This window comes from Podarcis raffonei, chromosome 6, assembly GCF_027172205.1.
Source record: "Podarcis raffonei isolate rPodRaf1 chromosome 6, rPodRaf1.pri, whole genome shotgun sequence".
NCBI classification, from domain to species: domain Eukaryota; kingdom Metazoa; phylum Chordata; class Lepidosauria; order Squamata; family Lacertidae; genus Podarcis; species Podarcis raffonei.
This window is the reverse complement of record NC_070607.1, coordinates 24368658-24386161: the sequence shown is the minus strand read 5'-3', so window position 1 is coordinate 24386161 and position 17504 is coordinate 24368658. Positions and strand designations below refer to the sequence as shown.

Genomic DNA, 17504 nt, shown 5'->3' with positions numbered 1-17504 from the left:
TATCAAAACTATCTACTGAAGTGAAATCAGCATCTTGTGTAAGTTGCTGGGCTACCTGCCCAGTATAATTAGGAAGTAGTGAATTCAAATACTTGGTGCCTCGTTGGATGTTTTTATTTACATCTTCATTTAAAAACAAACAAACCCAGGCACTGCTGAGCTCAGAAATCCCACTTGTTTTATCCAAAGCAGAAATAGGTCACAGACACCGCCTAGGTGTGTGGTAACAGCAACAAGCCAGCCCCCACTTCTCCAAATCAGATTTACAATTTAATTAAGGAAGATCTTTGTCCTGTCTAATCCCATATGTCAGATGCGGCCACAGTCTGTTGAAGGAGGAGACACACTTTCTAAACTTACCTTTACATTTGATTTACTGAAGACACAGTTAACGTATTCAGATTGCCATGCCTCAAATCTGAACGCTGTTCTCTTGGGAGCCCAACATTGTTTCACAAGAGCAGTCGGGAGGAAAATATGTTTTCCCATGGTCCAATTTAAGATTTGTCTTCTAGGATGTCCAGAAAAGGTGTCTGTGGTGATAAAGATGGCATATAGATGGATGGAGACCACCCAGCCCTTGCGACTTGAATGGCACTATAATGGTGAAAAAGTGAGGGGGTGGTGAGCTAGCAGTTTAAGGGTTGTGAACAGGGATTTACTCTGCAAATCTAGAACAAGCAATTGGAGGGATGATTATTGATCAACATGAGCATAAAAAAGTTAAGCAGGATTTCTGTGATCATTACTAGAGAGAAGAAATGTCTGGTGGGTATTGTAGCACTTTTAAGAGCCAGCATAGAGTCCTACAAACAGCTGAAAGATTATTCTAATTCATAGGAGCCAATTTTTGGTCAGCCAGATGCCTGGGACTTTCCTAGATCAGCAGTTTAGCAAATTCCTTCCTGACCAGCCACAAAAACAAGTACTCTCAATAGATTTCTGTAGCTACTTTAGGTCAACTGTGTATTGCAGCCTTAGGCTGGGGGGATGGGACCTGTAGCCCTCCAGATATTGCTGGACTACAACTCCCATCATCCCTTCAGAGATGTTCATGGGACACCATTCCTTTTCATTGAAAAATATTCCTCTAGATTTATGTTCAGACTAGACTCTGAGAGCATGCTGCTTGTGAGCATTCACAGGCATCTGGTTGGCTTCAGAAAAGGGAACAGTATGTAGGATTAGATAGACTTCAGCTGATCCAACAAGCCAATTATTACAGTCTCTAACCCTAGAAGTGGTATGGCAGACAGTATTTCTGAAACTTGGGTCTCAAGTTGTTGCTGGGCCACAACTCCTGTCATGGCTGACCATTGATCCTGCTAGCTAGGGATGATGGAAGTTGTAGTACAACAACAGCTGGAGACCCAAGTTTGAGAGCAATTTGCTATTAATCCTACTCCTGACACCACACAGATACAAGCGCAGAGTTGGCCATTCCAGATCGCACAGTTTCGCTGCGTAAAGTACTATCAGCTTCCAACTTCTGGCTCAGCTGGAGTTTGGTTCATAGCTGAGTTTGACAAAACAAAATGAAATCCAGCCTGCAGTTCTGCAGCCATTCAGGAACATCTGCTTATAAGCTCACTTCTTTTTCAGGATTCAGCTGTCTGCAAGAAGATAACAGCAAAGGATTTCTATTCTCCAAGTCTGGGATGCTGCCAATGCATAAGAAGAATGAGTTTCCTCAGACAGGTCAGGCTTCTGCTATGGAAAAACTGGATACTGAGAAAAAGGCAGAAGGTAAGCCAGAGGGAAGGAGAGAGAGACTGCGTTTAGTTTGCTCAAGAGAAATTAAAATCACTTTGGGAAAATCAGTTCATTTGCTCAGGGCTTTTGCTGAGATGTGCTGAGTTAGTTAATGCATTCTGTTCCTAGGATATTTTTACAAAGTACATTTTAGAATCAGGTCCATGGTGTTGAGTTTTCTGACACCAACAACAAACTCAACATACTGGACTGTTTTGTCACTAAAAGTCTCAATGAGGAAGAATACCAGCCCCCACCAACAGAGGAAGTGGTGACTAGGATTCACTTCCCCTTGAGGTCCAGCTATGCTTACATGAGAATCTAGTGGCACACAGTACTGTGAAGATAAAAATAAATGGACTTTTGCTACAGGAAGCAAATGTCCAAAATACTTGAAATCTTTTATTGTGCTTTGGTTCTTCAAAGATCAGGAACTTGCTACAAAAGCACCTCAACTCGAAAGCAGGCATCCCATGAGACTGTGGGCTAAATTACAGAACCCTCAACTGCAAATGTAGACAAATGTGCCCTGTTCCAGAAAAGGAAATTCACACACAGAGGGACAGCATGTGCATGCACCATCTCTGTCCACATCACAATGTTCACCTGAGTCTCATGGAGCTAGCTAGATCAGGGGTTCCCAGACTGGTGTATGTAGACCACCAGTGGTCCACAATTTTAATTTAGAGGGCCTGCAGTGTGTTTGTGATTTGTAACTGAAGACAGGGGGTGGATATTCAATCCCTCACACTGAATATCCATATTGATTTTAATTGTGTGGGATTCAAATGGTAATACAATAAAGCACAACACATAAGAAAAGAAGCAATTGAAAAGCACAGAGCATCTAGCAATAGCACATTACAATGGCTACAACAGGCAGCAAAATCATCCCATGGTCTGCCAAGACTCTCAGAAACTTCCAAGCGGTCCACAGGGAGAAATGTTTGGGAGTCACTGAGCTATAGGCATTCTTTTATGTGCATCCAGATCCCCATTGAGAGCAATCAGCTAATAATGAGCTTCCCACAGCTGGTGTTGTCAGAAAACTAGGAAGGCCAGGGTTAAAAGGAGAGTCGCTTTATAGCAAACACATGCCCTACGTCAGAGATGGGGGGCCTGTGCCACCTCTCTCTCAGATGCTGTTAGATTTCAGCTCCCATTACTTTTGCCTTTTGGCCATGTTGGTTGGGGCTGATGGGAGCTGGGAGTCCAACAACATCCGTAGGGCCATAGGTTTCCCATCTCTGCTTTATATATAGCAGATTCCGGACTGAGTCATTCCTTGGCATCACCAATTTCAACAGCTCTTAAATAGCAGGGCTTGGAAAGACCTCTGTTTGAGACCTTGGAGCAGCAATCAGTGCCAGAGCAGAGCAGTCCTGGACTAGGCAATGCAGGTTCTGGCTCAGTATGTCAGCTCCACGTGTCTAATAAACTTGGCTATTTTGGAGAAGACCTACAATTAAGTTAGCAGAACAGATGCTCATGAATTTGATTTCAGTACCAGAACTGATCCTTTCCTAGTCACCCCCTGCCCCCCAAAATAGTCCTTCGTTTCAGAAGCCTAATTGGAAAGATAGAAAGAAAAGGATGTTGCTGTCATTTAAAAAAACAGCACATTGGAAATCCTTGGTGCTTCAGCTGAGATGGCTCAGGCAGTAGAGCATGAGACTGTTAATCTTAGGGTCCTGAGTTTGAGCCCCACATTGGACAAGAGATTCCTGCATTGCAGGGGGTTGGACTCATGGCCCCTTCCAACTCTTACGATTCTGGGATCTCTTACAAATCACGCAGAGAGCTGATTTTGCCTACTTTCTGCCCATCTCTGCAATAATGGATCTCCCGTGCAAAATTTCATTTAGGCCTCAATACGTATTTAATAGTGGTGTCCAATGGCAGCTTAGAATTCTGCAAAATGATTGTTTCTAGTATTGTTTAGTCTCAAGCTCCGTGAGATCTTAAACCAAAGATTTCTCATTTTATGGAGTGGCATTTAGTGGGCTTGGGGTGTGGGCTTGGAAGGCACGGACGAACACACACACACACACACACATAAAACAAAGTTGAAACTTGAAAAGTGGAGAAGGAAGGGAGCCATCTTTCTTTTCTTTTCTTTTTTGTAAAGACTGCTCAGTATTTCTGATCATGCTTCCTGGTGATACAGTGTGGAAAGCATTGACAAGCAGCATTTCTAAGAAGCCTCAAGCTGTTAACCTCCCTCCTTTCCCCTCTTCTAAAAGAACATTTCAAATTCCTGGCCTTGACCTTATTTTTTCATCAAGATGACCTTTTTTGTGTGTCTTGAGATGTTTTAAGATACTGGATCCGATCCAGAAAAGTCACTGGGTTCTGGCATTTTGCTGAATCAGGCGGGAAAGCTCAGAGCACCTTTCACAGCGCCAGAGCCTCCAAGGTTTATATTATATGAGGGCATTCCAATTACTGTACGTGAGAAACACAGCGAAGAGGAAGTGATTCTGAATGGGGCAATTTGAAACACTGCTCTTTTGTTTTTTTCATCCTGAGGCATCGGGAAGAAGGATTTCTGTCTCCAGTTAGAACATCTGGGTCCTTTCATTCAAAGCCCCCAAACTCAAAACACTTGCTGAGGCATTTCCAGTGGGTGGAGTGGAGGAGATTAGAAAGCCTCGGGCAAACATTGCTGCAATTTAAAAAAATAAAAAATCTGATTTATGTGTGAGACTTGATGGGCCCATCTCATCATAGTTTGAAGTAAAGTGATAATAATAATAATATTAATAATAATAAGAAGAAGAAGAAGAAGGAGGAGGAGGAGGAGGGGGAGGAGGAAGAGGAGGAGGAGGAGGAGAAGGCGGGAGGGATTGTTGAGCATGACAGCAGGCATTGACTAGTTCTTAAAACAGTGGCTAACAGCACAATCTTTTGCCATGATAGCTAATGAGTAAGTCCCACATTCTTAAATGGGACCTACTCCTTAATAAGTGTGTTTTGAATTGAAGAGAACCCTAATGCATACTTATGCTATTGATATGATGGACACTTGGAAATAATTGCTACTAAATTCTATTGGGCTGAACATGTAAGTATGCATAGGATTTAAACCTACGTAGGAGATACTTCTGCGTAAGAATGCCTTGGATGAGGCTGCATCCTAGACCTTCGGTCAACCCACCAGATTTCCATCCACAGCAAAAGGGCCATAGCTCAGTGGTGGAGTTTACTTTGCATCCAGAAGATCCCAGATTTGCTCTCTAGTAATGTGGACAGGTGGCCATAATTCTAGGACAGCTCACCCCACCACCCATGTATGGCAGCATATCAGTGGCATTGTAACCTTATTGTGCACTGGTTTGTGTGTCAAGGCCTGGTCTAACTTTTCAGTGTTGTGGTTAAGGGACGCATAGGATGGTAATTAGTGGGTATTCAGTGTAGCAAGATAACCTCAGCATGAGTAATTATCATTTATGTGTCGGTGGGGAGGCAAAGATCTGAATATGGTTTGCCAAATGTCGTGGCAGCTTTGTGTATTAATTTCCTCAAACTACTTTATAGCTTCTTTTAATTTAAGAAATAATGTGAGCATTTCTTCTTTTTTTTTACCTTGCTGCTTAAAATAATAGAATACATAATGATGTATGAAATATACTCGGAGTCGAGAGTGGATTTCATGCTCTTTATTGGTGATGAGGAGGAATGGAAGTTCCCCCAGACTGTCTGCTTTATATACATTATTTACACAATGGGCCCCACGTGATTGGCTAATTCCGGGATTCTCCTGTAGGCCAATCAGGTTGCGGATTCCCTTCCACTTGGAGCTGAGTTGGGTGGCTCCTGTGGACCAATCAGACTGCTGCATTCTGGATCCTATTGTTCTAGGACCAATCAGGCTGCTGCATTCTGAATCCTCTTGTTTTAGGACCAATCAGACTGCTGCATTCTGAATCCTATTCTAGGACCAATCAGACTGCTGCATTTTGGATCCTATTCAACTCAGTACATAACAATGTATAAAGCAAAAGCACACCAATGTCACATTGGAGAAGTCTTGATGAAACAGCACTTGACCCAATTCTAGAAAAATTCCACAAACAGCAAGACCAAAAGCTCGTAAAACAGCAATAAAAATGTCGGCAAGGGACAGCCTCAATAAGACAAAATAAATAGTCAGCTAAAAGCTTTCTTTTAGAAATAGATCTTAAACAGACACTTAAAATCATTCAGCGTCAGGGGTTGGTGACTCTCGCCTGGAATGCCATTTGACAAGATGGATGCCACCAGAGAAGGCCCTGATCCTTGTGACTGCTTTCCACATAGGTCAGGTGCATAGCTGTCAACGTTTTCCTTTTTTTAAGGGAAACTCCCTTATTCTGAATAGGATTCCTTGCAAGAAAAGGGAAAAGTTGACAGCTATGGTCAGATGGTAGACAGATCTGGAGCAAGGCTAGATGTGGGGATGAACATAAGGTGCTCCGTAAGATATCCAGGTCAATTAGGGTTTGAAAGGTTAAAGCCATCATCATAAACAAACCATGTTGGCAACCAACATAGATCAGACAAAAAATGGGCATACTATGTTCTGAATTTCTTATTCCAGTTAAGAACCTTGTGGCAGCATTTTGCAGTTTCTGGATACCTCAAGGGCAATCCCACATTGAGCAGATTTCAGTAGTCTAACCAGGAGTTGACTGGAGCAAAAATAACTGTAGTGAGATCCAGATGCATTCACACAGTGTCATGTCTAGTTTTACTCAAAGACAGACACTGAACTATTTTATTTTTGTGGAATATTCATTTGTTTTCTAACCCTTAATGGACTAGTGTTAATATAATAACCTTTTTAATATTCAAGAACGAGGGGGTGAAATGATTATGTAAGGCCAGCATAGCTCTAAAAGCTTATACACCTGCATCCTTATCAACTTTTGAGCAAAGATAATATTTGTATACAGAACTGAACTTGCTTAACTCAACATATATAAAGCTGGTGAGAAAGATATCTGTACTTTGACAAGCTAGTGCTTGGAATGCAGAGCACTTCCTTTTCCGGTGTGTCATAAGGCTTGCTCTGTTCATTTAATATACATGGGGAAGAGTATCGCTTCCTTAAGATCATGTCTTCCAGTAATTTAATAGTGGTGTGAAGTCATTGCACACACCCTCCACAGGCAGTAACCAGGGATGTAGAGATGGGCTGGGAAAACCATAACCATGAGGATGACAAATCGTTCATCTGTTTTAACTATCTATTACCTAGTGACTCGGAGCAGAAGGGTAGGGTGGCAGTAGCTACACATTTTAAGTAATATGCAGTTTGCGTATGAGCAATTGAAAATAGTAAATTCCACACTAAGTTTTCAAATGCAGGTACAATTCTCATCTTTATATTACAGTTGGAAGCTAGGAAACATATACCAATAATACCTATAGTCAAATCACTGTCAGTAGCTTTCCAATGTTTCAAACTACGAGTTTGTTTAGTTTATCTAAAGATGACAAGGATTGAACCTGAAACCTGCATGCAAAGCGGATGCTCTAAGCTAAAATCCTTTTCAAAGCCATTTCTGCTTTTTTGTGATGATGTATTGAGGGCCATCTTGTGCATTATACAGTGACAAACACAGGTTTAGTGCTAGGCATGCTCTAAACAAGGAGTGCACTCAAGTATGGCTTTCTGATGAGTGACCCTGTAGAGATATACATGTTTTCAGCAGCCAGTTTCTCCCGTTCATGTTTTATATTTTAGGTGTACACCATGGGTTAATGTTGCTTATTGATGGGGCAGAAGGCAGTCCAACAGTAGGTTGAGCCAGAGCCAGTGAGAAGTGGAGCCAGAGCTCGTGACAGGCATGGCCAAGCCATTCTACCTTTTGTCCCCATCCTCCTTCCTTTTGACATCTACAATGGCAAAACCAAGACAAAGGAGAGGCACTGGTTATATGTAAGAAGGCAGATGGGCTTGAAGGAATCAAGACTGAGTTTCATGGAGCATTGTCCCATCTGTCCTAATAGAGTAGCCTCCAGTGTCATGGGTTGGTCTGTCACTCAAGACTGAGCTATTGAACAGCCTTTCCAGCTGTCTCATAGACTTTGTTCTCCCATCAAGCTAAGCCAAACCATCGCTTAGTGGAAGTGTACAGTCTTCCAGAGTGGATCTTGCAGCTGCTTTGTTCTTTCCCAGACCTTTTTGCTGTTGCACCATGCTGATCTGAGCCAGGTTTGGCATGTCATCTAAACCCTGGTTTGTGGTGAAGCTCTCTCCACAATAAATATAAGCTATAACCAAAAACAAACCTTGGTTACAGCTTATGGTTAGTCTACAAAGAGAGCTTATCCACGAGTCTGGGTTCAGACAACATGCTAAGCCCAAACCTTGGCTTAACTTAGCTCAGTGTACCAGCAAAAAGACCCAGGGAGGAGCCAAGGAGCTGCAAGCAGCCACATATTAATACTTTGTTGTATACTGGGATGGCAGAGTCATGTTTTATCAGACACTTCTGTGATTGGTGAAAGTCACAATGTCTTCAGATTACATCATTAACTCATCCAACTTTTTTTCAGCTTCGTCTTCTGGTTGAACTTGTGTGGCCTATGTCCTTGTTTCTTATACTTGTCTGGCTGAGGAGCGCCAACCCACTCTATCGCCAACATGAATGTAAGAGCATCATTGGTAATGGAAACAACTTTTGGCATGCAACGCTCCTTGCTTAGGCTTTGAATAAATCAAAGCGGCCTAGGTTTCTGTTACACGCCAACAAGTTAGGTCTTCTTTTACCTGCTGGTAAGCAAGGAAGCAGATACAGCAACGTTTATCTTGAGCCAGTCCTGCATGTTGTGGGGTAAGGGTTGAGTGCCACCAACCTGAAGCTCCCCAGCACTATGCATGTTGAAAGAACATGTTAGGTGGCATCATTAGGATGGCATTTGATTTGCCCCGTGCCTGCTCTGATTCCCTACCATCGCCTATCTGTTACTTTGGAAAAAGAGGTTGGTGGAGCCTATCAATCTTCCCATGGCCTGTAGCTTGGGCCTTGATAGCAAATGTTTACTAGAAAGGTACAATGGGCATGATATAATGTTTTTGAGCTTTGCTGATGGAAGTAATTACATACTTTGCTAGAGCTCCCATAATATTGCACCAGTACACTAGGTCTAGAGGATTAATGTGGATGAATCATCTTGCCCTTGACTCCTACGCTTGTCCCTTTCTGCCCATTTAATCTACTGTTGTGGTTTTACCCTCATCACTGCATCTCTTTGCGCCTGAAAGAGTTCCCTTCCACATAATTGGCGCAAAGTACATGCCAGCTGAGCTCACTAACCAGCCTATTGTCTTTGACCATGGTCAGAATGCAGTCTGGTTTGTTATTAGAGGGAAGGAGATGTCAATCTGATTTTTTAACCATGTAATATTTGTGGAAGTGAACCATAATAATAATTTATTATTTATACCCCGCCCACCTAGCTGGGTTTCCCCAGCCACTCTGGGCGACTTCTAACAAAATATTAAAGATACAGTAAAACATTAGATATTAAAAACTTCCCTATTCTAGAGAAAGCACTCTTCCCCCTAAGCATTGTATTCTTCTTATTTGTGTTGTCTGTATATTTAGTCACTTCAAAAGCTAATATTTTCCAAACCACTGGAGCTGAAACAAAGTTTTGCACACATTTCTAGCTTGCACCTACAGTATGTGTTTGAAATGTTTTCAAATTTCACTTGGCAGAATACTTTTTAGTAACTTAAATCTTGCCTTGCTGTTAAGGTAGCAATGTTAAATGCCAACTTACCAAATTTTATGCCTCCCCCCACCCCAAAGTTCCTAAATCAAACAGAATTCATATGGTAAGCAAAAATATTCAGACTTAAGAGAATATAAATCTGAACTTTTGCAACCAAACACAATGTAGAAAAACACTGGAATATTTCCCCTTCCACCAAAATCCATTTTGCCTCTAAGAACCATACAGCATAGACTTTACTATGCTCCTGCTGAAATGAAAGGGGCACTCACTATAATTTTATTGAAGTTGGAGTTAAAATTCATATGTGTAGGAAAAGCACGCCGCAGAATGGTGCCTGATCTGTCCTGTCAGAGTGCAAGTGTGGAACTCCATATTTTGAAAAATCCCCTCCTTCAAAAATAAATAGACACGAAGCTTATAGAGACAGCACATATCAGCTCTGGCATGCTAGCTTATCATGTGCAGGAATTAAGTGGTGGTGTTCATCACAGAATGAGCTCCTTTGAGAGGAGGGGCAGGGTATATATTAAATAAATAAATGCATAAATAAAAAAATGCTAAGTCAGCCTTCCCCAACTTGGTGCCTTCCAGAAGTGTTGGACTACAACTCCCATCAGCCCCAGTTAACACAGCTGAGTCAATGGGAATTGTCCAAAAGAGGCATAGGCAAACTCGCCCTCCAGATGTTTTGGGACTACAACGCCCATCATCCCTAGCTAACGGGACCAGTGGTCAGGGATGATGGGAGTTGTAGTCCCAAAAACATCTGGAGGGCCGAGTTTGCCTATGCCTGGTCCAAAACATCTGGAGGGGCCATGTTGGGGAAGGTTGTGCTCTTCCAATTAACCTTTTAAGAAAACTGATGTGCCTTAATTTAATATGCCACCGGATAGCTCAGTTGGTTAGTATCTGTGTAAGCAGTTTGAGCTATGTTTATTTCTTCCTGTTTTCTCATATCAAGGTCACTTCCCAAACAAGGCGATGCCCTCTGCAGGAACTCTGCCGTGGCTACAGGGCATCTTCTGTAATATGAACAATCCTTGCTTCAAAAGCCCAACCCGTGGAGAGTCTCCAGGTGTCGTATCAAACTACAATAATTCTATGTAAGCTGACAGCGTCTCTTGCATCTTGGGGAGGGGGAGAAATCTGCCCATGTTATAGGCTTCCATGTTCTACTGTGAAATTGTAGCTGAGGGCCGTAACTCAGTGGTAGGGCGTTTGCAGAAAGTTCCTGGCAGTTCAGTCTTCAGCATCTCCAGGGGAATGGGCCAATTAACTATGAACTCCCAAATTAGGCAAAGAATGTCCCCTGTCTAAAACCCTGGAGAAGCAGAGTTAGTCAGCGTGGACAGTACTTAGCTAGATGAGCCAATGCTCTGATTCTGTATACGGCACCTTCCTGTGTTTCTGTGCTCTCTAACGTTGCCTCTGATATATGTCTGCATGAAAAACAGCCCCCTGATGAGCTCACAAAGTGTGACCCAATTTTGTGCTGTGAAAAAACTGGTAAATAGGAGGCTAGGTAGAATTCATGTGACACAGGCTTATTTCTCTTACTGTTTTTTTATCAGTGACTTTAAATATTGTTGCTGCCCACTCTGTGATTTAGACGAAGGTCAGGTTATAAATATATATGTATGTATGACTGCATACACAGCATACATTTAAATCACATGGCCTCCCCCAAAGGATACTGGGAATTGTAGTTTGTTAAGGGTGTTGAGATTGTAGCTCTGTCCCCAGGATTCTTTGGGGCTGGTGGAGAATGTGGTTTTAATCTCTTTTGATTTTATGGTGTGGCTGGGGGACCATCATGGTAGCGGGGTCAGGTGAAGGACACAGCCCCATCACCAGGGTTGAAGTTAAGAGTCCAGTCACCCTGCTTGTAAATGTAAGGAGGGGGTACTATCTTGCCCTCAGGGTTATATGTCATATTTTTTCCATAGCCCTGTTGGTGGGCGTAAGTAGAAAGGCGTAGCACAGCCCACCCGCAGGTTGGTGGGAAAGGCAACTGGCTGCTGTGATTACTTTCTCTGCACATGTGCCCAGCAATGCTGCCTGCTGCCATGATATGGGGACCTCCTTTGGGAAATGCAGCAATCCATGCTAAGCAGCCTTTCTCCTCCTCATGCTCCCCCACCACCTTCAGTTTAGCAAGAGTGTACAAAGATGCTCAAGAACTATTGCTGAATGCACACGCAACAGAACTGGGCCGACTCTGGGAAGAACTACGCTCCATGACCCAGTTTATGGAAACCATGAGGACAAATCCTGAAAGGATTGCAGGTAATAATAGTTCTCTGTCATTTGGAGAAAAGCTGTTAATTATTTCCTTGCTCAGAAGATAAGCAGCGGTCACACATTTTCAACTTGATTAACCTGCAGTTTTTGCCAGGGACACAGCCAGTGACACAGCAATGAGACTCCCAATCCCTCACCCCAGGTGCCTCTGGTCTCTGCTGCTTCCCTTCCCATCTACTATCCTATCCACCTGCCTGTCTCAGCTCCCAGCTTCCACAATTCACGTGGGCTCAGATTCTCACTTGGGCTTGACTTTGCTTCTCGGTCAGTGGTGAAAGTCTGGTCCCCCCGGTGTTTTTGAGCCACACTTCCTAGACTTCCTGGCCCTTAGTGCTCTTAACCTGAGACCCTTCGACTCCCCTTCATCTGTGCCAACAGCTTGTGCAATTCAGCAGTAATCCATTCACTCATTTGGTCAATAGACACAGTAATTTCTTTTCGGTTCAATTCTATACACTGCTATTGGGCTTAGGTTGGTTGGTGTGCATGTATGTAGCAGGGATGGGGAAATTGAGGCTCTCCAGCTGTGGTAGAACTACAACTCCCATGATATCTGACTTTGACTATGCTGGCTGGGGTTGATGGGCATTGAGTCTGGAGGGCTGCAGGCTGCCCATTCCAGTTGCATAGGATTGCAGCCTTCATCCACAAGTTAGATTTTCTGGGTCAGTGACACATCAAGTCCAGACAACTCTACAGCACGCTGTCACAATGCAGGTTACAGGAGACCCCATTGTAACTCATCAAGCCAAAGAGCACTTGGCAAGCCTCACCTTTATGCTGTCTGCAGTGACTGCAAAAAAAGGGTAGGTGGTTCAGTGTCATAGCTACCAGAGGGTGGGGAGCTAGCTGAGTGTTTTTGCCCCGGGTGAAGCCTCCAGACAGGAGCCACTGAGGCTCCAGCCTCTCCCTCTCCCTCTCCTCCCCCCCCCGTGTGTGTGTGTGTGTGTGTGTGTAAGCAAATGTGCATGCAGAGAGTGCCAAACTGGGTCTTTGACCCAGGTGAAATAAAGTCTAGTTTCGCCCCTGGGTAGGTAAAGCTGGTGAGCTGCATTCTGCTTGGTGGGTCACAAATTGTGTAGGCCTTCATGAGTTGGTTGAGCACCGGCACAAAGTCCATGTCTGGTCAACCGTTCCCTAAGGACATGCTTTTCTTGTTAAAGAGGTTGTTGGCCCACTTGCAGGCTTATGATCAATGGTGAAAATGACAGTGCAAACGGATTCTTACTAATCTCTCAGTTCTGTCAGAGATTGTGGCTGCTTACCTCTGTCCACTCTGATGAGAGAGCAGTTGCAGATATTCTGAGCAATTTTTTTGCAGGTTTTTGAAGAATTGCAAGGAATAGGCTCCTAGGAAAGCTCCTAGAAAATTAGGCCACAGCAGGTTCTCCTACTTGATTGGGAGAAGTCTACTCTGTAGTTTACTTAGCATAATGATTAATCCAGCCCTGGTCATGAGAAACTAATTGGAGGAATTCAGGACTCCCTACAAGGAAGCAGGTCTTTGGGAGGTGAACTGAAGAAAGAGATTACAAAACCATTTCTCCTTGAGTAAGTGACTGAAAACACACACACAGACAGAGACACACACACCAAACTACAAAACACTCAAGAGCTTTGAAGCTCACAGTTCCAGGGCCACACTCCAGGCCTTTTTTTGGAACTTTCTTCCATTCTTTGAAATCCCAGGTCTGCATTTTATGAGCACGCCAACCCCATTCAACATTCAGAAAAATAAACAAGCGTGGTCCAAATGCCAAGTCTCTTGTGTAATGTGCAATACAACTGTCATTTCACATTCAGGCACCTTTTTAAAAATAAAATAAAGAGTCTTAAACGCTGTTTGTTTTTAAATGAATGCACTTCTTTTAGGCCAGTATTTCCCAAACTTCTTAAGTTCACCCCCTGCCCTCCATTTCAAACTTATTCTACCTCCTGCCTCTCTCCCTATCCAGCACTGCCTAGTACGAGTGTGGAGCAATTCTCACATGGTTCCTGCTGTGCAGCGATTTCGATGTGGATAGGGCCTGCATTGGCATCAGGCAGCAGAATAGAGCAAAACGTTTCTGGTGCTTCCTAAAACGGCATATCAGGAAGCACCGTTGGAACAAAGCGGACGTTTCTTCCAAATTTGGCTGAGAATGATGGGGCAATTGAGGGAGCTGTCAGCCCCACATGATTCAGTGTTGATCCTCTGCTAGAGGGCATGTGTCACCCATGCCTTGGCTGATGGGGAGAAGAAAGCCTGTCTCAGCATCTTATCTCCCCTTTTGGGTGTCCCACTTTCTCCCAAGGGGACCCAACCCCACTAGTTCGAGTACTAGTGTTTTTAGACAAAGCTGATGTGTAATGCAGGCAGAGGAATAGAGCAACAGCTCTGGGAAATTAATCTCTCTATCTCGATTACTTTTGTTCTATGTATGTCTCAACTCCTCAGTTGTAACTCCTCAGTTGTAACTTCTTTAAATAATATTGTAATAGGCAATATTTTCTGGGAGGAAAGGTGGGGGAACTCACCATGAAAGTTGTTTGTTTGTTTGTTTGTTGCGGGCCCAGTCGCAGTGCCATAGACACACAGACTCTCTCTCTCTCTCTCTCTCTCTCTCTCTCTCTCTCTCTCTCACACACACACACACACACACACACACACACAGGCAGTGGCTAAATGTAAGATGTGATTAATAACCTCAAGCAGACAATGATTTGGATTAGAAATGGCCACAACTTCATTGATTACAGATTTTATTTTATTTTATTTTTTGCTCAGGCATTGGGTATATATCTATTCCTGCCCCTGGCCCAAACATAAAATTAATTTTTAAAAGGTAAGGGAACTCAGTGCCCTCCGAGTTCCTGCTCAAGAAAATCCCTTGCCTTTAAAGCATATTTCCCCCTCAAAGAATTCTGGGCACTGTAGTTTTACCCTTCCCAGAGTTACAATTCCCAGCAACCCTTAACAAACTACTGTTCCCAGAATATTGAGGGTATGCTTTGAATGTGCTTTAAAGGTATAGTGGTCTACACAGCCTTCAAAGCACTTGGCATGCATTATCTCACAATTTTTTTACCACAATCTTGTGCGGTAGGTCAGTGGAGTTGGGGGTGTGCCCAAGAGTCAGAAACAGTGGTTTCCTTAAAGCCATGGAATAGATTTGTGGTTTAGCTCAAACTCAACCACTGTACTGGCTTTCTTAAAGCTACCATGCTGTACCAACTTTTAATAGGCCTCTTGTCCTTTTTGTCTTCTTCACCCAGGAAGAGGCATACGAATCCAGGACATCCTGAAAAATGGGGAGAACCTAACTAAGTTTCTTCGTGAAGATGCGCGTCTTCCTGACATGGTGGTTCACCACCTGATGAATGCTCAAGTTAGACCTGAACAGGTGAGTCATGTAAATATTGCAGCAAACGTGCTCATGTAAATATGTTGTCCCTAAAGCAGCCTATCTCACTTTATAGGTAGCCTCAAGAATAAAAGAGCCCATATCTAACAACCCAATAAATCAGTTGACTCTAAGGTTTGACCATGGTTAGTGCTAACCAATTGCTGTTCTCTTAACCCTGGTTAAGATCCCAGGTGTATAGTAGAAGCCCATAAAGCTTAGCTTATCTTGCCTATTTTTGTTCTCCGTCCCCCAAAAGGTGTGTGTAGGAGACCTGCTTTTCACTATGCAAGCTGAGTGGATGGAAAAAATGTTTTAGCCATGCCTCAGTCATGTGGCTGGTCAGAGCAGATGTTTACACAGCCACAGGGAACGCAAGTTATGGTTTGCAAACACTGTTTAAACAATAGTTTCTAGGTGATCACTTAAGAGGAAATGCATTCCCACAAAAGAGGAACTGTGTCCCCCCACAAGAGAGGGTACAAGCTTGTATAAAATTTGCACACGCTAATTAAATGTGTGGTTGCAAATGCAGAAATAATTGCTGTAATTTAAACAAAGTAAAATACATCTTAGCAGTGGGAAAGACTTTGACCAGCAGGTGACATGTATGCTTGCTCAGTCTACAGTTCAAATGGCAGCTGCTGCTGAGTAACTTAAAAGCTATAGACTTAGCTTGAATATAGTCATGGCCACCTTAAACTACCCTATTGGTTTCACATCCTGGTTTGCAGCAAATCTTTAACCATTGGTTTGGTAATGAGACATAATACTTGGCCATTCTTCCAAAGCAATCCATGACTAAGGCACAAGTATTACCAGAAGTTGCCTTTATTGCTTTTGAGGCCTGAAGAGGCTGGTGCTCAGTCATGGATATATGCCCAGTAAGGAAATTTTCATCCATGACTAGACCTGGCTTGGGCTCCCTCTGTGGTTGTCTATGCATCACTTTATCTCAATAGAAGTGTGAATGGGACCCCAATGCCCATGTTGGAGGAATGTTGAAAATCCACCACTCCTGATGTCAGCGAGGGCAGAGGTGGAAGGGCATTGTCAGGGCATTGTTCCAGGTGAATAGACTGCACCCTCAGATGACAGATCTCCTGTCTTGAATGCTCACCAAAATAATAGCACTTCGGGCAAAAAAAAATATCCTTTGGTGGGAAATTGCAATCCCAGGTTATCTCCCAGCATCTCCTCCTTACAGATAGTTTGTGTGTGATTCAGTCCAGGCTGTCATTGCCCCCTTCTGTCCTTGTGGCTTGGGAGCTGTGAGAAGAATGTTGTGCTTTTGAATGAGGCTGGCTGAATCAGATCTCTGGAACGAAAGCCTTTCTGACCGTGTGAGAGTGCAGGGAGAAGGAGGGAAGGACTCCAGCTGTCTGGGCACAATCCCTTTTTCTTTATTTCCCCCCTTTTTTCATTTTTGCTGTACAATGCCCAAATCTGGGAAATGTGTGTGGCTGTTTGTGGCCAGCAGGAGATAGAATTAATGAACTTGCTTTTCACTTTTCACTCCTTTGGGGTTTTGAAAATTGTAGGTGGCTTGCATGATCATTTGCTGGATTGTTCAGCTGATTGGGTTCTGACCGGAGCTGTAGGAAGCTCCCTGGCAGCTCTCTGAATTGCACAGAAGAAAGCATTTTATTTTTTTTACCCCTGACAGCCTGGAAAAAAAAAGTTAGGTTCTATGTGATGTGAAAGCCAGCAGTCTTTACCAGCACAAGTGGTTTCAGTGAAATAAAATCCTATCTCTCCTGCTCTTTTATTTTAACAAATAACAAATCCTGCAGGGCCCAGTGTTGGTGACTTTGGGCACTCACCGGTCTTCTTTTGATGGGTGTTGAAAATACCAAGACACCAGTGTGTTCAATGGCAAGACAGTCTTAACACCCTGCTAAAGAAACCACAGTTGAGTTCTAAGAATAGCATGTTGGCCATCTCATCATGTATTCTTGTAAGGGTGCTTACTTGGCTAAAAATCAAACGGATTTCAGCACCTGAATAGTGAAGCGGAGTTCTTGATCATAATTTATCAGAGTGTGCTTGTACACACTAATGAGTGTGAACCCTCATTAATACAGAGTATACATTAACCTACATCCCATGCCCTTGTCAAAGTGGCCCTGCTGACCCAGGTCTGCAGATCTCCATTGTGATTCTTAGGGCTCATCTACACGCAGTCAGCCATCCGAATAATAAACATTTTCACGGACTGCAGCGTAGTCTAAAGATGGGGTGAGGAGGTGGCATGTTTCAATAGTCTCACATGAAAATCCCCAAAGATAGAAAATTAGTATGCCAGGGGTGCGGGTAGGCTAGAACCCTTCTCCCTGATGC

General features: G+C 43.3%; 1 protein-coding gene across 1 annotated transcript in view; it reads left to right on the top strand.

Annotated features, from left to right (window-relative positions):
• ABCA4 (ATP binding cassette subfamily A member 4) overlaps window positions 1-17504 on the top strand; it is a 100879-nt gene that overhangs the window by 972 nt on the left and 82403 nt on the right. Inside the window, exons 2-6 of the mRNA XM_053390974.1 lie at window positions 1603-1746; window positions 8296-8389; window positions 10442-10583; window positions 11630-11766; window positions 15037-15164. Coding sequence (XP_053246949.1) covers window positions 1603-1746; window positions 8296-8389; window positions 10442-10583; window positions 11630-11766; window positions 15037-15164 — 645 coding nt within the window. The remainder of the gene's footprint in view (window positions 1-1602; window positions 1747-8295; window positions 8390-10441; window positions 10584-11629; window positions 11767-15036; window positions 15165-17504) is intronic.